The 18,449-nt window shown below is 56.2% G+C and overlaps 1 protein-coding gene across 5 annotated transcripts in view; it reads left to right on the plus strand.

The window, feature by feature from the left end:
* Positions 1 to 18,449, plus strand: part of ZFPM1 (zinc finger protein, FOG family member 1) — a 29,433-nt gene that overhangs the window by 1,184 nt on the left and 9,800 nt on the right. For 4 of the 5 annotated variants that reach the window (XM_025154289.3, XM_004944288.5, XM_025154290.3 and 1 more), the window contains exons 2-3: positions 11,667 to 11,798; positions 13,736 to 13,831. In XM_025154289.3, the coding sequence (XP_025010057.2) occupies positions 11,667 to 11,798; positions 13,736 to 13,831 (228 nt within the window). Of the gene's footprint in view, positions 1 to 11,666; positions 11,799 to 13,735; positions 13,832 to 15,566; positions 16,568 to 18,449 lie in introns of those variants that run through there. The other variant, XM_040707271.2, reaches the window with a different exon arrangement.

Here is an 18,449-nt window from a genome sequence, read left to right on the forward strand (position 1 = left end):
TGGCGATAAAGCTCGGCAGACTTTTACCCGGCTGGAGTTAAAAATAGTCCCAGCTGCCTCCTCGGGTTTTTTTTCTTTTTTTTTTTTCTTTCCCCTTCTGATTATTCCCTGTTTCCTTTTATCCAACTTCTGCGGGTTCCTCTCTCTGCTCCCCAGCGATGGATCCGGGTCCCTCTTGGCCTCCGGGTGGGGAAAACGGGATGATGTGGAGTGGGTGCGGAGGGGATGCAGGGTGCTGGGGGGGGATATGGGGCGTGGGGGGCATATGGGATGAGGGTGGCTCCCCCCCCCCCCCACTGCTCGCTGCAGAGATGCGAAGCACTGATACGGTGGGAGGCTGATCTCAGGCCGCCAGCGATGGCCAAAAGCGATTAAAAGCTGAAAGCTTGGAACCCTTCCTGTATGTGTCAACATGAAAACAGTCATTAGAGACGTGGAGCGCCGCGAGAGCGCGTTGTGCTGCCTCCGACAGCCCTCTCCCGAGGAGGGAAAGTATGCATGAATCAGGGCTCTGGTAACCAGACTCCTCTCATGTACAGACCGGACCTGTTTCCACAAAGTCTATCCTTTTTATCATCTCGGCTGGAGCATTAAAACCTCCTCCAGATCCCTATCGGCTTATTTTATTTTCCCCAGTGACGCTATGTTCCCTCTCTGTCTTCATCTCTCCCTTCTATTTATTTTTTCTTTTCTATTTCTTTTTTTTTTTTAATTTGCATTATGTGTATTTGAAAAACCCGATGTGCAGCGCAGATAAGGGCAGATCGCGGCCGATCGCTGGCAGTGATAAGACAAAGATCAGACACCGGACTATATTTAACCGCCCGCTTCAACCTTCCCCTCCGCTCTGTGTGTGCCCAAGGTTTCCTCTCCCCCCACCGAGGGGTTGGGGGTGCCCCCCTCAATGCCACGCGATGGGAATGTGCTGATGGGCGCATCGCATCCAGCTGTTGTGTTCTGCAGGGTCTCTGTGCCATGTGCCATCCCCCATCCCATGTTCCCATCCCCATGCCATGTACCATTCCCTATCCCATGTCGCCATCCCCGTGCTGTGTCCATGTCCCTGTGCTATGTGCCATTCCCCATCCCCATGCTGTGTCCATGTCCCTGTGCTATGTGCCATTCCCCATCCCTGTGCCATTCCCCATCCCTGTGCCATTCCCCATCCCTGTGCCATTCCCCATCCCCCTGCTGTGTCCCCATCCCTGTGCCATTCCCCATCCCCATGCTGTGTCCCCATCCCTGTGCCATTCCCTATCCCACGTCCCATCCCCATGCTGTGTCCCCATCCATGTGCCATTCCCCATGCCGTGTTGCCATTCCCCATCCCATGTCCCCATGCCATGTGCCGTTCCCCATCCTACGCCCCCGTCCCCATGCCATGTGCCATCCCATATCCCCATCCCATATTCCCATCTCCATGCTATGTACCATCCCCTATCCCATATCCCCATGCCACGTGCTATTCCCTAGACCACATCCCCATCCCCATGCCATGTGCCTATCCCTACACCATATTCTTACCCCCTGGGATGGCTGACCCCCCCCTCCTCCCTCCATCCCCCCATTTCTCACGCTGAGCTCCCTGCAGCTGCCGCCGCTTTATTTTCTTTTATTATTATTATTTTTTTTTTTTATTTTCAGCCTTTTGTTCTGCTGGCAGATAGATGTGAGGGGCTGATAGAGCTCAGGAGCCGATCCCCAGCGCTGATAGCCCCGTGATATTTATTAACTTCAAACGCAGGAGCGCGGCTGATGAGCGAGCAGCTGGCGGCACGCAGCCCTGCGATGGGGGGCGATAACGCTGACCCGTGCACCTCCCCGAGGGCTGTTTTTAGTATATAGATGTATTTATTTCTTATGGTTGGTTTTTTTTTTTTCCTTCCTAAATGAGCTGGAAGGGAGCACTTTTGTTGTCGTTGCAGGAGGCTGTGGGTTTTTTCTTTTTCTGGTTGGTTGGTTTTTTTTTTTTTTCCTTTTCCCTTTCTATTCTGCTCTCAGCCAGAGCAGATCTGCGCTCTGATAAGCGCAGCCGATCTCCATCCTGATAGAGATTGCCAGCACAGATAAGGGCTGCTTATCTCTCCCAACCAGGCTGGAGCAGCACTCGCTGCAGCAACAAACACAGCAACGAGGGGCAGGAGGGCTCCCACGCTCCCTTCCCTTGCAATTGTGATTAATGCAGGTGCTTTAATTACCTGATGGGGGGCAGCTGCGTGCGTGTGCTGTTATTTCTCTGTGTGTTCCCCCCCCCTACCCTGTGTGCAAAGCAGCCTGAAGTGGAAGCCGAGCTTATCACCTACAGATGTTGCATTACTTTGACGAGCACTGACTTTCTTTTCCGATCGCTATCTCCAATTCTGCTCAGCGCAGCAAACGCACGTGGGGGTGTGGGGGGAGGGCTGTCATATTTTTGTCTGTGGCTACTTTTTAATTGCCATACGATGGTGTTAGATAGCGAGCCCCCATGGGGGGAGGGTAATTTTCCTCTGTGGCGGTGCAGCGGGGCCGTGGGCGCTGCAGGAACCCCCGTGCTGGGATCTATTTTTGGTGCCAGCGGTCACCCCGCGGTCTCTGATCCTCCTGGTGCTCCTCCCGCTGTTGGCTCTGCGTCACTCCTCTCGGTAGCATGCAGGTGACTAACTCCCTCCGCTCTGTTCTTTCTATTTTCCTCCCTCCCTCCCCCCCCCCCCACCCTCCTGTTGTTCTGCTGCTGCACTTTTCCATCCTCACCGCCCTCCATGCCTCAGTTTCCCCATCCGCGCTGTTAGAGTGGAGTGGGCGGCACACAGTGTGCTTTTCCCCCCCCTCTGGGCTTGGGGAGGGTTCCCCACCTGATCTGCAGGGAGACCCTGAGGATAAGCAGCAGCTCCCTAAACCGGTCCTATCTGCAAGACTGGAGTGGGGGGGGTCAGCCCCCCACATGTCCCGCCGATGGGGACGGCCCCCATGTCCTGTTGGATGCTGCTGCTGTTCCCATGGGCGCTGCCACCCTGCATGCCAACCCCTCCCCTCTTGTGCAAACCCCTCCAAGCTCCTGCCAGCCGTGACTCAGTGCTGGCAGGGCCCTGTGGCACCACTGCCCCCGCAGCCAGCTGCTGCCATCCCCTTGGGATGCACTGGGAGCTGCACTCGGAGGTGAGGACCCGTTGGAGCATCTTTGTAGGATGGGGCGACCCAGGCTGGGCTGTTGGTGCTGTGATGGTGAGGATGCGGCCGTCAGCACTGTGGGACATCCCACTGTCCTGGGTCTGGTCCTGCGTGGCCACCAAGTCTGCTCATGGCAGGGTGAGGGCTTTGAGCCAACCGTAGGTGATGCTGTGAGGTTGGAAAAAGGCAACCTCGTATCCGCTGGGGTTGGGGGAAGGGCTGTCGCTGTGGTTGGCAGTGCAGGGGCAGCTCACTTCTGTGTCTCCCCATGGCATGCTCATCACTTGGGTGCCATGCTCCGGGCTGTGCCATGCTCTGCCAGTTGTCGGACTTGTGGGGGCTGCTACCCCAACTTCAGACCCCTCCAGAGTCTGTCCCCAAGCTGCTGTCCCCGTAAGTCCCGTGCCATCCTCCCCACTACCTGCACGATAAGAACTGTGGTGAGCCAGGGATCCCTTCCAGGGCTCTGATGGAGACGGGCATGGTGCTTTGGGCCATCCCTGTCCCCAGCACCTGGAATCACAGGGTTGTCTGTGGGATTTGGGCTCTGCGTGCAGACTGGAGAGGTCTCTGTTTTCCCTGTGTGGATCATGAGGCTTTTGCTGAGTTGCAAGGTGGTGATGCGGGCTGGGAATGAGCTGTGATATCCCTGGGGGTGTTGTGGCAGATGGAGCAGCGGATAGAGCAGAAGAGGGGCACTGGATGGCAGCATCCCAAAGGCAACTGTGGCCTGGGCAACACCATGCCCTGCATCCCTCCACGTGTCCCCATCTCAGATGCCCACTGGTGGGAGATGGGCACATCGTGGAGTGGCATTGGGGTGGATGCACATCCATTGCAAGGCTGGCACTCAGACTGGGACCAACAGTGTTGGCCAAGCCTGGGGCAGAGCTGCCGCACCCTTCAGTTTGGGGTCAAATAGACCCTTTTTGGGCAAGGGAAGAGGCCTCATCCTCAGCTCCTGGGGGAAGGGGAGGCCTCCTCTAACTCGGAGCTCGCTGGCTGTGTCCCGTGACCGCCGCTGCCGCCTGACTCAGGAGTTTTGGCTGCCCGGGCTCAGCGAGGCTGCTGTCCTGCTCCATGTTTTATCAGAGAAGTTCAAGTGTTTCGTGGGTAATAAAGTTCCCTCTTCTGACGGCCGCCGCAGTGAAGGCTGCGCATTGTTCCTGTAGCAGCATGTTTTTTTGGAAGGGATGAAATGCTGAAAGGAATGTAACTGCTGACCTTGGGCTGCAGCGGGGTTAAGGAGTGTGTGCCTATGAGTCATTCCCGATAAGAGCCTTCCACGGCTTTTTTTTTTCTTCCTCTTTTTTTTTTTTTCCTTTCCCCTCCAAAATAATTCTTTATCTCCCGTTTCTCACATCAACATATTTTCTTGACATCTCCCATTCCATAGGAAGGAGGCCTCGCTCTCTTTCTGCCCATCCCATGCAATAGGGTCGCGCGGTCCTCATCCTTCGGCACAATGGGGTCACTGAGCGCAGCGCCATCGTGGCGGTGCCACCCGCGCCGGGCACATCCCCATTGCCAGCACTTGGGGCAGCTCACGGTGCTCCATCTCCCAGCCGAGGCCTCTCGCGCTACTCCCAGCTCTATGATAATGCGGAAAGTTGAACTGGCCCCATTACTGCGCTGCGATGGTTGCGGCGATAAGGCTGCGATAATGGCAGCGATAGCGGCAGCTCGGTAGCCAATGGCTCTGCCTCTCCTCCCATTAACATTCCCCACCACGGCCCGGCTCGGAGCTGCCTATCTGCTCTCCATTTCCACTCCTCCGCTAGATAAGAATGGAAATACTGACTTCATAGCTCACTGATTAAAGTGTCTGGATTTCTTGATAATACACAGATAAATTATGTTTTTCAAAAAGAAGGTAGGGAAGGGAGTGCGAGGGGAGGGAAAAACCTCCGGTCCATTTGTATTATGTTTTTTCATTCCCTTTCCCTCCTTCTCAGGGTGAGGTGGGGCACAGCGGGCAGCGGCTTTGGGGGTTTGAGCATACAGGGCCGCGTGCTTCCCGTGCTGTGAGCTGGATCACATCCATGCGTGGCGTGGCTTTGTGCAGCCGGGCTGCCCATGCTGCGTCCCCAGCCGTGAGCGTTATGTCCCTAAGGATGGTGGCACTTGGCCACCTGGGACCTGCTGGCACCGTGCTTTGCTGCATGCCATGGGGATGCTCAGCTTCACCCGCTGCTGGGATGCCACGTGGTGTGTGGTTGTTCCCAATGGACCGCAGCCAGCTTGCTGCTCCTGGCGATACTCTTCCTTCTGGACCTCCTCACACCCCCCAGCTCTGCTTCCAGGACTTCTTCCCATCTCTTTACTGCATCTGCTCGTTGTGCTCCGTGTGCCGGGCTCAGCCCTGGGATGCTGCTGCATGGTTCAGCTTTGGGTCCAGCCCCATTCCACGGGCCCATCCTCACTGTTTATCCCATCCAGCCTTAAGGATGCTCAAACCTTCCTGCCCGGTGCCCTGAAAAATCACTCTCATTGGGTCTTTTCCTAAATATTACTGATATTCCCCAACCATCCTTGCAGGAGCCAACGGGACTCACTGGCTTTTTGGTTCCTAGCACAGGAAAAGGTATCGGCTGCGGGAATCTCAGTTTGTTTCATCCAAATATAAAACTAAAGAGCAAACAGTATAAAGTTCATTTTTTAATGTGCTGCCCCATTCCAGTTGGGCTGTTCTCTTTATATTTTTTTTTAGAGGAACTGCGATAAAAAGCAGCGATAAAGCCAGGACTGTTTTGTGTAGGAGTCGGTATCTGCGTTATCTATCTCCCTTTTTCACTCTCCGAGCAGCTCTGTTGTTTTTTACCCTTATCTCGCTCCACCAAAATGCCAAGAACAGGAAAAAAAAAAAAAAAAAAAGAGAGAGAGAGAAAAAGAAAAGCAACCCAAGCACGCGTGGTGTGCAGACACCAACCCAGCATTGGGGGCTGCTGGGGGCAGAGGGGGGCTGCAAAGGGCAATGGGGGCTGCGCACCCACAGGGGCAGCGAGGGATGCAGGAGCCCGACTGATGGCTCAGTGCACACTGTGCCTCGCAGGGATGTGTTCTGTTCACCATCCCTGCTTGTTTCCATGTTATTGATTGTAGAGTTGGGGCTGGTGGTGTGCTGGAGGAGTGGGGGCATCCCCAGTAGCGATGCTGGTGGCCGGTGGGCATCCTGCTGTACCCTCATCCTCTTGTGTTGCTGTTGGCGGTTGAAGTTTCAGGCTTGGGGGCACAATCCGGCCCCGTCCCTTTGCTGGTAGTTGTTTGGATGGAGGGATTTGGGGCTCCTCAGCTTGGGGATCTGCAGCAGTGAGAGGTGGTGGGTGACCCTATGTCGGTCTGGGGGCGATTTGTCACTGGATTAGCACAGAGTGTGAATTCTGGCCTCGCCATCACCCGCTGCTTGTGGTGTCCATGGTGCTGTGCAGTGGGTGAGTATCCCCATCGCTCCCTGTTCCCATCAAACGCCATTCCCATCCCCGTCCTGTCTCCATTCCCATCCCTATTGCACCCCATCCTCATCCCCATTTCTCTCTGTCCCATCCCATCCTCCAGGGCCTCATAGCGCCAGGGTCCTGCACAGGAGCAGGACATCATTATTCCAAATTGGAGTTAAAATACGGAAATTGAGATATTTCACCCCCAAAAAGTCCCTATAGCCAAGGCCCGTTTGCTCCAGGATCCTTTTGGGGCCATTTCCTGGACTACACAGCTGTGCCACCTGATCCCAGTTGTCCATCCCCTCACATCCCTGCGCCCTGCATGGCGCTGCCTCAGTTTCCCCCCACGCAGAGGCATTACAGCATCATCTCCTTCCCCACCCCACCCTCCAGCAGCAGATCGCATCCCCATTTTTGTGCAGCAATCTGCTCCAATCCATCTGATGCGCCGGGGCCGGGGACGGCTCTATTAGAAGCTCTCCTCTCTTAAAATCTATCAGGGCCTTATCGGGCCCCATCTGAAACGTAAAGTCACTTCATTGTCATTGTTCCTGTATTTTCTTTCTCATTATTTCCCCGTGCCCCCCGCGGCCGCTCCCCCCGCCCCACGGCGGCTGTTTGATACGATGCGGGCTCTCTCGCTATTAGTATTAGTAATCGCGTCCCCTGAAGTGAAACAATCTCCTGTAATCTATCAGCGGTTTATCGGCCCTATCTGAGCGCCGGGAATGGCTGGGCTCGGCGATGGCGCCATGCTCGGGCGCTGATAAAGTTACAGAGTTCAGCCGGTGATGAATGTTAAGTAACTGCACCCCGCGCAGATAGGATGTGGACTTGGCAGGGGGAGCAGCTCCGGCTGAAACCAATCTCTCCCCTATCAGCAGGACTGGTTTTTCTCAGGCTCTGCCTTTCGGCTCGGCTTTTTCTTTGCTTTTTTCTTTTTCTCTCTCTCTATGCGGGAGTTTTGGGGTGAGCATCGCCGTGGGTGTCGAAGTGCAGCGCGGGCGCATCACTGCCACGGGCTCTGCTCTCCCATCGTCTTCCTCCATCACTCCAAGGGAAACTGTGGAACGCAGAGGGGTGGTTGGGATGGGAGATCTGTGGGACCTCTCCCCATCCGGACCCCGCTTGCTCTGGGGGATGCTCAAGGATACAGGAGGTGTGGAGTGGCCATGGGTTGCCATCCCAATGGCATGCACAGGGAGGGTGTACCCGTGCCATAGGAAAGGTGCCACCCACATCTCACTGTTGTCCCTTAGCCTCTTGCAGGTGGAGTTTATAGAGCCACTGCTTTGGTCTCAGAGCATTCTCTTAGGGATGCAAGTGTCCCCTGCAGCCATTGGCTTGAGGTCACCATGCACTGAAGGACCCAACAGAGCATCCCCCACCCCGGCAGCGAGGCACCCTCAGTCCTATGGTGCAGACATAAGCATCCTCCCCCCGCACCTCCCCAGATATATATATTTATTATTTCTTTCTTCCTCTCCCTTTTAACAAAAGGGAGCCGTGGGGCAACTTTATCTGGGCACGATAGAAAAGGGCTCCCGATTTGAGATAGGTACAGCTGGGGCTGGCCCCAACATTATCAGCTCCGTGCATGGGGTTGATATTAAAAATGCTGATATCTTCCGGGGGGGTGTGGAGATGCCGTTCCAAACCTGCACTTGGGCTGATAGGAAGAGTTTTGTGCACAAAAATGCTCATTTGCCCCCAAAATATGTGAGTCCGCATCTCTGAGGAGTATATTGCAATTTTGGTCAGGTTAAGATGGGAAAGGTCAGCCAAGAGGAGGACAAAATAACCCCATAGATAGCACGTCCTTTGGAGACTCGTGTCATTTCCTAGCCACCAAAACCTCCGTTGGCTGCAGCTCCTGGCACCTCCTGCGCTGCTCAGGGCACCCGAGGCCATGCAGAGCATTAGGGCTGCTGGAAGAGAAACCTTAATATGTGCTGGGAAAAAAATTGGGTGAGAAGTATGGGCTGCTGGCCCATCAGATAGCAGTGGTGTTGGATCACCCTGCAGCCCAGGTTGTTCCCCAGGCATCGTGTGCAGCAGCGCGGCTGCAGCAGAACCTCAGTGCAAGACCCTGGGGAATCCCCATGCAGCAATGGATGTGGCCCAGTTGGCTTTGGGGATGGCTTTATGGTGTGAGAGAGGGACTAGCACAGGGCGTAGTATGGGGACATCCAGTTGGTGATGGTGCTGATGGGAACTGATACAGACTGGGGAGGGAGCGGGTTGTTCAGGGAATACTACTAGCTGGGGCTCTTCTCTGCAAATTTGGGCTGGTTTGGGGGAAAGAGAGAGATTTAGAGCTTAGAGGTAATTTGGGATTTAGAGGCTGCTGCGCTTCCCCAAGGCACCCAGGCTCATGGCCCTGCATCTTCATTGCAGTGCAGCTGATGTGCAACCCATCGTCCCATCCTGGCGGTGCTCCATGCACTGGGAGCCAGAACCTGGTGGGGATGCTCACCTGGCTGATGGGGATTGGGATTGGTTTTCCTCTGCATTTGGAGCCGAATTCTCTTCTTAATTAGCAATGTCAGTGTAGGCATCAGGTGGAGCGTGGGGAAATGAAGAATGAGATTGTTATATGGCTACTTGCTGCTGACTGACCCCATAGCTGTGCCTGTGGTTCTGTGATGCTGACCCCAACCATATAGAAATGGGGACACTGGAGTCTCTGGGCACCAGGGAGGCTTTCCTTCCCCTGATCTCTTGAGTGATTTGGGGTGAAATGTGGGGTCACCCTTCGGTCCATGGCTCACAGCACTGGGCAGTGCCGATCCCTTTTATTTAAAGCTCCACCAGCTCCTGAACTTTGATGCGTGCTGATAAAAGCCAGCAGCTTGCAGGTCGCCCCAGCTCGCACGTGCAGTGCTGCAGCTCGCGGGACCGCTTCCATGGGCTCCTCCTCCTCCTCCTCCTCCCCGCTCAGAGCTGGTGGGAAAGTCTGGATCTGTTGCTATTTTCTATCTGTTATCGCGGCCCCTTATCGCTTTGCTCTTGTCTGCATGCCTGCTCTCAGAGCGCCCAGGGTCTCTCTCTTGGCAGCGTGGAAAAGTCCCCTCTTCTTTTTTCATTTGCTTTTCCCAAAGTCGGAGCTATCCCAGCCAAAGGATGGCCAATGCTCCTCGTTTTGGGGGTGCAAAGGTGTGGGGTTGGTGGCATGGCTGAGAGAGGTCCTGATGCTGGCCCCATCCATGCGCCCACCTCAGTGTTGGCACATGGGTGCGTTGCACACCTCCACACAAGTCCTTACAGTCACTGTAATTCAGAAAATAGAACTCCTTGTTATCAAGGAAGAAAAAAGAGAGAGAGAGAGAGAGAGAGAGAGAGAGAAGGAGGGAGGAGGAAGAAGAGTTAATCGCCGAGCGGAGGATCTCGGAGCAGAGCGCTTTTGGGCTCTTCCCTTCACTGTAAAGCCAGCCTCAGTAATTCAGTTTTAAAGCATGAAAAAAGGGAGTTGATGAAATTCCGCTATCAGCACCGAACCAATATGCAAAATATCTCGCCGAAAATCAAATAGCTATTATGTTTTCATTTCCATTTCAGCGTATTTGCTTAATGAAGAATAGACAGATCAGGCAAGCGGAGGGAGGCTGTGCGCGGCGATAACTGCGCAGGGCTCCCAGCAATCCCACAGAAACCACGCTCTGCTCTGCCCCTCTCTCCCTCTTTTTTTTTTTTCCTCCTTTTTCCCCACTTTTTTATTCTTTTTAACGTAGCCAAGGGCTCCTTTAAGCCCCACAGCCATTGGTGCTTCCCTGCCAGGGGCTGGGATGCCGTGTGTGGGGCTGCGGCCCTGGGGGTTTGGGTCCAAATGCAGTCGGTACCACCTGTCCCCATCCGCTACAACTCTTCCCTGTAGGCATCCCGTATCCATGCATTCTCAACAAATGAGTTTTCTGAATGGTTTTTGTCCCCACCGCCTCTCAGGGTGGGATGTGATTAGGGTGGTGCCATTGGGATGCCCATTGGGGCACTCATTGGGACACCCATAGGGACGCCCAGTGGGATGCTCATTGGAACGCCCATTGGGGCACTCATTGGGACACCCATTGGGATGCTCGCTAGAACACCCATTGGGGCACTCATTGGGACACCCACAGGGACACCCATTGGGATGCTCACTGGAACACCCATTGGGATACCCATTGCGATGCTCATTGGGACACCCATTGCGATGCTCACTGGAATGTCCATTGCGATACCCCTTGTGACACCCATGGGCACACGGTACTGTCCCCATTGGTCCCTCCCCATCCCTCTGTGGCAGTGCTGCGCTGGTGCAGCACGATTCGGGTTAACTTTATCAGGAGCCCGAGAGCTGGGAAGGCGTGAAAGAAAAAATTAGCCTAACAATGTTTCATTTACCGCGAGAGAAACGATTTGTTAGCCGGCGATTGTTTCTGAATATTATCAGAGTCTTTTTAATTGTGCTGGAACTGAAATTAGCAGAATTAGAATAAATTGCCTTCCCTTCTCCGGCAGCCTCTTTATTCACGCTCATTGTTGTCTGCTTTGTATAGATTATGGCCCTTTGTTCTCCCGCTGTAAATATACATGCCTGGAGTCACGGCGAGCGGCGGAGGGCTGCAGCCCCATCCCACCGCTGTGCTCCCTGCCCGCTGTGCCATGTGCTGGGGGTGTGCCTTAATTTGGTGCGGGAGGGATGCTGCATTGCCATGGGGACGGCGGCGTGGTGAGGTACCTGTGGTGCATCTCTCCTGCACCATGCAGTGTCCCCATGTGCATCCCTCCTGCACCCTGCCATGGACAGCCTTGTGTGCATCCCTCCTGCACCCTGCAATAACCCTGCATGCATCCCTCCTGCACTGTGCAATATGCGCCCTACAGCCACCCCGCTCGTACCCTGTTTCCACCTGGTATACCTCCCCAGTTTCCTCCAGCACAGCAGGAGGATGCGCACCCACAGCATCCCTGTTTCTCTGGGACCCCCATCAGGAGAGGGGTGTGGGGACCACGGGCGATGCTCTGTGGGGTCCCTCAGTGAGTGTGGATGCCACTGTCTTGCAGAGGACTGCGCTGACCACCCTCTGTGCCCCACAGGTTCCCTGGGAGCAATGGAGGAAGGTGAGGATGCTGCTGCAGGTGAGCAGAGCCCCATGGAGAGGGATGGGACCACCTCGGAGCGTGAGGGCTCAGCAGAGTGCGACGCCTGCAGCCCCCCCAGCAGCGAAGGTGAGAGTCCTTCATCACCATTTGTTCCCCATTAGCAAACAGAGCGTCCCATCAAGGGTTCAGTGGAGGGTTCAGCAAAATGCTGGCGTTCCTGGAGGCTCCATCCTGTGGTGATGGCCAGGAATGAGGACGCTCTCGGTGGGTTCTGGGCATGTAGGGAACCACAGCTGGGGACAATTTGGACACACTGAGGTTAGACCACACACGGGGCTATGCTGGATCCCAAAGCAGGTTGGGATGCCTCCCTGCAAACGTTTTGGCACTATTACAGGGAGGGATGCGGGGACACAGAGGTTGACATTGGTGCAGTGGGATAACGACGGAGCCAATGGGATGGGGACAGAGCCAATGGGATGGGGATGGGGCTGTGCCGCTGCCGCCCGCTTCCTGCCCGCTGCCGCCTGCCTGCCGCCTGCTGCCCCACCCCAGGGCCCAGATAGCCCTTCAGTTCCTTCCTGCGGAGGTGGGGGCAGACCCTAATCAGCCGCATGGCGAGATAACAGCGGCGGGGCACGGTGCGTGGGGCTGGCCGAGAGGCTCCCGGTGTGCACCCCAACCCCAAAACCGTGGGGTCAGGGAGCGGGGATTCCAGCGAGCGCCCCAACTCCAAAGCCACAGGGTCAGCCCCATGGAGGCAGAGTTTTCTTAGGAGTGGGGAGTGTTATCTGATGGGGGCATGGAGCTGGGAGCCGGGCGCAGAGCTGCACCTGGCACTGGCCCGGCTCGATAAAGAGGTGATAGCAGAGATAATGCCGAGCAGCAATAACGGCCACTAAAGCTTTCAGCGAGATGGATAAAAATCAATATGCCAGGCACTTTGATTTATAGCCAAAAATAATAGGACTTTTATACCCGGTGATTGATTTATTTGATGTTAATCATTCCGCTTATCACCTGTATTAATAATCTGCCATGGCAGTGACGTCACCCCGGGGTGTTCGCTCCGGCGCCTATCGATTGGGCTCCGCGCGGGTGATCCGCCCGGGACGAAGGCAAACATGTACTTTGGGCACTAATCTTCCACACTGTCATATGCAGATAGGCTCTTATCTGCTGCATCTCCAGCAGCAGTTAATGGAGAAAATAATTGTTATCAAGTTGCTATGAATACGCCACAAATAGAGCCGTGATGGGAGAGCGCAGCGGGTGACGTGGGGCCGTGGGTGGTGGTGGGGGTCGGTGTGGGGTGGGGGCACTGGGGTGTCCGTGGATGTGGTGCGTTGTGCTGTGGGTTTGGGGGTGCTCGTGTTGTGTGGGTTTGGGATCCCCATAGCTGCGGTGTGTTGTGTGGGTTTGGGGTCCTCTTGGATGTGGTGTGCCATGGGTTTGGGGTCCCCGTGGATGTGGTGTGTTGTGCCATGGGTTTGGGGTCCCCATGGATTTGGTGCATTGTGTGGGTTTGGGGTCCTCGTGGATGTGGTGCACTGTGCCATGGGTTTGTGGGGTCCCCATGGATGTGGTGTGTTTTGTGGGTTTGGGATCCTCTTGGATATGGTGTGGTGTGCCAGGGGTTTGCGGGGTCCCCATGGATGTGGTGCATTGTGCCATGGATTTGGGGTGGCCATGAGTTTGGGGTCCCCATGGATGTGGTGTGTTGTACCATGGGTTTGGGATCCCCATGGATGGGGATGTATTGTGTGGGTTTGGGGGCCCCAGGGATGTGATGCATTGTGTGGGTTTGGGGTCCTCATGGATATAGTGCACTGTGCCATGGGTTTGTGGGGTTCCCATGGATGTGGTGCATTGTGCCACAGGTTTGTGGGGTCCCCATGGGTGTAGTGCCTTGTACCATGAGTCTCTGGGGTCCCCATGGATGTTATGTATTGTGTGGGTTTGGGGTCCCCATGGATGTGGTTTGGTACAGGGGAGGTGCAGGGTTCTTCGTGTGTGCCATGGGTTGGGGTGCTCCGTGTTGATCTCATGTTCTTCTGCTGCAGAGGTGGAGTGCAAAGATGTCCCGGAGAGCCCAAAGGAGACAGAGAAATCAGATCCTGGAGAAAACACACAGGAGCTGAGCTCTTGGAATGGACCAGGTGGGTTCCTGCGCAGCCATCACAGTGTGCTTCCATTGCAGAAGTGGGGCTGAGATTGGGGCATGCTGCAAGCATCGTGCCTCCTGCCAGGCTCCGTGCAGAGGGCGATGGGCGCAGCTCCCTGCGTCCCCTGCTTTGCCATTGGGATTATAAAAGCCATCAGGGCTGCAGTGTGGAGGAGCTCTGTCCTGCCCCATGTGCTCATGGGGCACTTTGCAGACATCCTGGTAACCACTTGAGTGGTTTTGCGATGCTTATCAAAACCCCAAGACACAGCTCGAGCCATCTATCTCCCCACTGGTATCTCCATGCCATGCTTGCTGGGTGCCCTGCACCCTATCGCGCCGCTATCTGCAAACCTCCACACCGATGGGGAGAAGGTTGGGGTTCCCCCATGGAGATTAGGTCTGTGGGTGCGTGTGCAATGGGGACCTGATGGCTCTGGGGTGACAGTTCCCCGCTGGGTGGCTGTGCTGTGTTTTGGGGTCCAGTGCTTTGGATGATGGGATGCGTGCGTCCCATAGGCAGCCTCACAGAGCAGCACGCTTCCTCCCCATTGCACGTGACGGGAAGGGGTGACCCCGGTGCCAGATAGCTAACCCCAGCCCGGCAATGTATGGGGACACCCGCTGCGTCCCCACGGCCGCGTGCAATGCAGAGCCCTGGGAAGGTCTGCCCAGCAGTGCACGTGTGCAGCAGCTGCCCCAATCCCCACGGATGGGCCCCGCTCCCCATCCCATCCCATCCGAGGGGAAGCGCGCAGCGGCCCCACTGATACCCCCATCCCTTCCTGCAGGAAGGAGCTGCGAGGCCGCCCCGGCTCCTCCTTATCTCCTCTCCGGCCCTTTGTCCCCATGACGGCGACTCATCGCTCCTAAAAGCAACCCTTCCCCTCCCAGCAATCCCAAACCCCAAATCCCTTTCGCCCACCGCAGCGTTTTCCATGCCTGGCCCATAGGGGCTTCCATGGGGTCACATTGCAGCAGGACGCAGCGTGCGCCCCAAAACGAGCACCATGCAGTGCAGCGCCCGGCTCCGGCCATGCCTCCCCTTCCCCCCATCTCCGCAGCGGGTTATTTGCATTCTTTATGTAAAAGAGATTTTATTATCGCCTTCTCCCAGCCCATCTCTATTCTGGTAATTGGAGTGGTATTAATTTCTGTGTGGCTGGGAGTTGATGGCGGTCCGGCGATGCTGCAGCGATAGGGTGTTCCTTTCGCACCAACCGCCGCGATAGCCCGTCTATCAGGCGCTCTGCAGGCTCTGCACTTATCAGGGATGGAGCTGGCAAAAAGGGAAACTCTGAGCAGCCTGAATTTTCTTTTTATCTGGCAGGATCCGCCGTATGTCAGCAATGGCAGCCGCGAAGATGCAGTGTGTGTGGGGGGGGGGGGTGGGGGGGGGAAGGGGGACACGACTTGGGCTGCTCTCAGCGCCTTTGTTTGCACCCCGTGGGGTCTCGGGGGTCCGCAGGGCTCTGTGGGTGCTCATCCTTTGGGATGCTCTTCCAATGGGCTCACCCATGGGATGACGTGGTCACCTCATCATCTCTCTGCTGCAGCACCCATGTGGGGACCATCCTGGCTTTCCTTGGCCTCGTGCGCAGGAGGTGCTGGGGGGGGGGGGGGGAGGGGGCTGAGTATTTCTTTTATCTTTGAAATGACCTCGTTGGCAGGGGGTTCTGATACGTGAACAGCTGATAACTGGAATCCGTACTCCTGCACTTGGGAGCGCTGCAGATGGACGGGGCTGGGTTGGTGTTGGAGGGGGGACTGCTGCCCAGATGCATTTTGGTCACTTTGGGGCACTTTCTGGAGAGGTGTTGGTGTGGGAGCTCTGCAGTCATTGCCCACCAGGCACTGTCTGGATCCTATAGAGGGCTTTGCACCCATCCCATCCCCCAAACCATCCCATAACCAGCATTCTCCCAGTCCCATCTTTGCACCTCTCCCTCTCATTTGGGAGCTGGGGATCCGGGGAGCACTGCAGCCTCCAGCCCCTCTCCGATGGGGAGAGCTGGGCATACAGGGCTGTACCCCCTCCCAGTCCACATTGCCTCCTGGAGGGGTACAGCAAATGGCTCTGAGTTAGGCGTTGGCATGGAGAACAGAGCTACAGGCAGCTCAGCCTCACTTAGACACCAGAGAATCCCCACAGCAGGCTGAGCCCTGGGAGGCTGCTGCTTTCTAGCCAGCTTTGTGCTGGAAGGGCGGGGGTCCATCCCTCACCGTGCACCAATGCCCCCCCCAGACAGATAAAACCCACAGACCCAGACACGATGCCACATCAATAGCGATTGCCTGCCCACATCCTCACAGCATCCCCCAGGTGTGGGGCACAGCGTCCCCCCCACGGGGCCATCAGGCCCCAAGGGTCGCATTGCCCCCACCCCCATTTCAGACCCCATCTCCACCTTTGCTCATCTCCACGCGCTCTCCCAGCTCCGGCGCAGAGATAACTTTCTCAGAGCCATTTTTTCCCCTCCATCTAATTAAAAACTTTTTTTTTTTTCCCCTTTTGTTCCTTCCCCCCCATTCTCCCCCCTCCCCACCCCCCCCTTTCCCTCTCTCGTTCGGTTGTGTTTATCTGCGCCCTGACTCCTGCCCGAATAATCTCTCGCCGCCCGGAGCTGGTGTGCAAACCTCAAGGTTTATTATCGGGGTGAGCAGGGCACGGCGAGGAGGGACGGCTCGTCCTGACGGACAGCCCCTGCGCTCCCCCTTCCCCTCCACAATGGTATGTGTGGGTGGGAAAAATTATTCCAGCTATTTCTCTTTTATCGCCCAGAGCCGGGCCGAGCGGCAGAGAGTTGTGTTTGCGGTAGATTGCTAGGAAGGAAGGAGGAGAAGTTGGGGTTTGGGGTGGCAGCCCCATGAGATGGGGGTCCTGCCCCCCTGTGCCCAGTCTGCTGGTGACACGGCGAAGCTCGGTGATGGCACTGGGAGCGGTGGGGCTGCAGCAGGGCCGGTGACGCTTGTCCTGTGTTGGGGACATTGGGAACGTGGCTGTCAGCTTGCATACTGTGGGGTGGTGGGATGCTCGGGGCGGTTGGGATGGTGTCGGCGTGGAGGGATGTTCAGGGTGGGGTGGGGACACTGCTGGGGCAGATGGATGTATGTTTGCCCCTAAATCTGCTGCACGCTGAAAGTTTCCCTTCTTGCTGGGGGGGGGGTTTCCAATTGGATTCCTAATAATCAGTGCTGCCACCCTATAGCACACTCAGTGCAATAAAGGGCTGCGGGGCCAATCATGTCCTGGCAGGGAGGGCACCCATTCTGTGCTGGAATGAGGTGTGATGGCATCTCCCACCAGGGCACCCTTTATGGTCTGCTAGAGAAGGGAGCTCCAAGCTGCCTTTGTGCCCCCCATCCCTCTCCTCCTGCTCTTCCCCTTGTGAGAATGAGAATCCCTTGGCACAACGCCCCGTGCATTTGTGGGATGCAGGATGGGGACCCTTTAGGACCGTGCCCCCATCCATCTGTGGGACGCAGCAACGCCCTGAATGCAAACCCAGCTATCGGGCCGCATCCTGCTGGGGCAGGGCACCGCAGCTCCATGGGGTACGTGGGCACCGCATGGCATGCCCGGTACCGGCACAGCTGGCGAGCGGAACCTAGTGCCCTCCTTCCCCCCTCCTCCCCCCCGTCTGCACCCGCTGTGCTGCTCAGGGTAGGTAACAGCTCCTCCATTAACCAGGGTCAGGGTTCAGCACGATAAAGATTTGCTGTTGTACCATGGCAAAAAAAAAAAAAGAGAGAGAGAGAAAAATCAATAAATGGTGAGCGATGGTGGGGAGCGATAAGGGCAGAACTCTCCCCCCAACCCCGGCAGCAGGGAGTTATGCACCCACCCCACCCCCCCCTTTAAGGAGCCCAAAGGCACAGATCTGAGCCACCCGTGAGGTCAGGGCTGTCCCACGGTAGCCTGGGATCAGTGGGAGAGGGGTGAGAGCCTCCCGAGCCCCCATTCTCGCCTGCTCTAATTTAAGCCCCGCTCACTCCTTTGTTGTTCCCAAGGCTGCCCTGATTACTCGAGCACCCGGGACGGCAAAGCCGGGATAATCTCCTTAGCCCCTTTGGAGAGATTTCCCTTTGTGAGCGGAGGTGAAGAGTGGAGATGCTGCGTGTTTGCAGCTTAAGACTCTTCCCAATCGGCTCCCTCCATCTTATCGGCGCGGTGCCATCACATCATTGCGCTAGTTGAGTTGTCAGGATTTATTCCTTCCGCCGCACGCGCTCACGGCTTCTGAAAGCAGCAGCGGGGGGCTCGGGGGCTCCGCTTCTGCGCTCGGATCGTGTCTCCTGGATGGGATGTTCCTTTGGGAGGGTGGATACCGACTGACGGGCGGATGGGCAGATAGGTGGGTAGGTAGATGGATGGATGGGTGGGTGGACGGATGGGTAGGTGGACAAGCAGGTGGATGGGCAGATGGATAGGTGGATAAAGAGGTGGACAAATGGCTGGATAGATGGTTGGATGGACAGATGGATAGATGGATAAACAGGTGGACAAATGGCCGGATAGATGGTTGGATGGACAGATGGATAGGTGGATAAACAGGTGGACAAATGGCTGGATAGATGGTTGGATGGACAGATGGATAGGTGGATAAAGAGGT

This window comes from Gallus gallus, chromosome 11 (genome assembly GCF_016699485.2).
Source record: "Gallus gallus isolate bGalGal1 chromosome 11, bGalGal1.mat.broiler.GRCg7b, whole genome shotgun sequence".
In the NCBI taxonomy this organism is placed as follows: domain Eukaryota; kingdom Metazoa; phylum Chordata; class Aves; order Galliformes; family Phasianidae; genus Gallus; species Gallus gallus.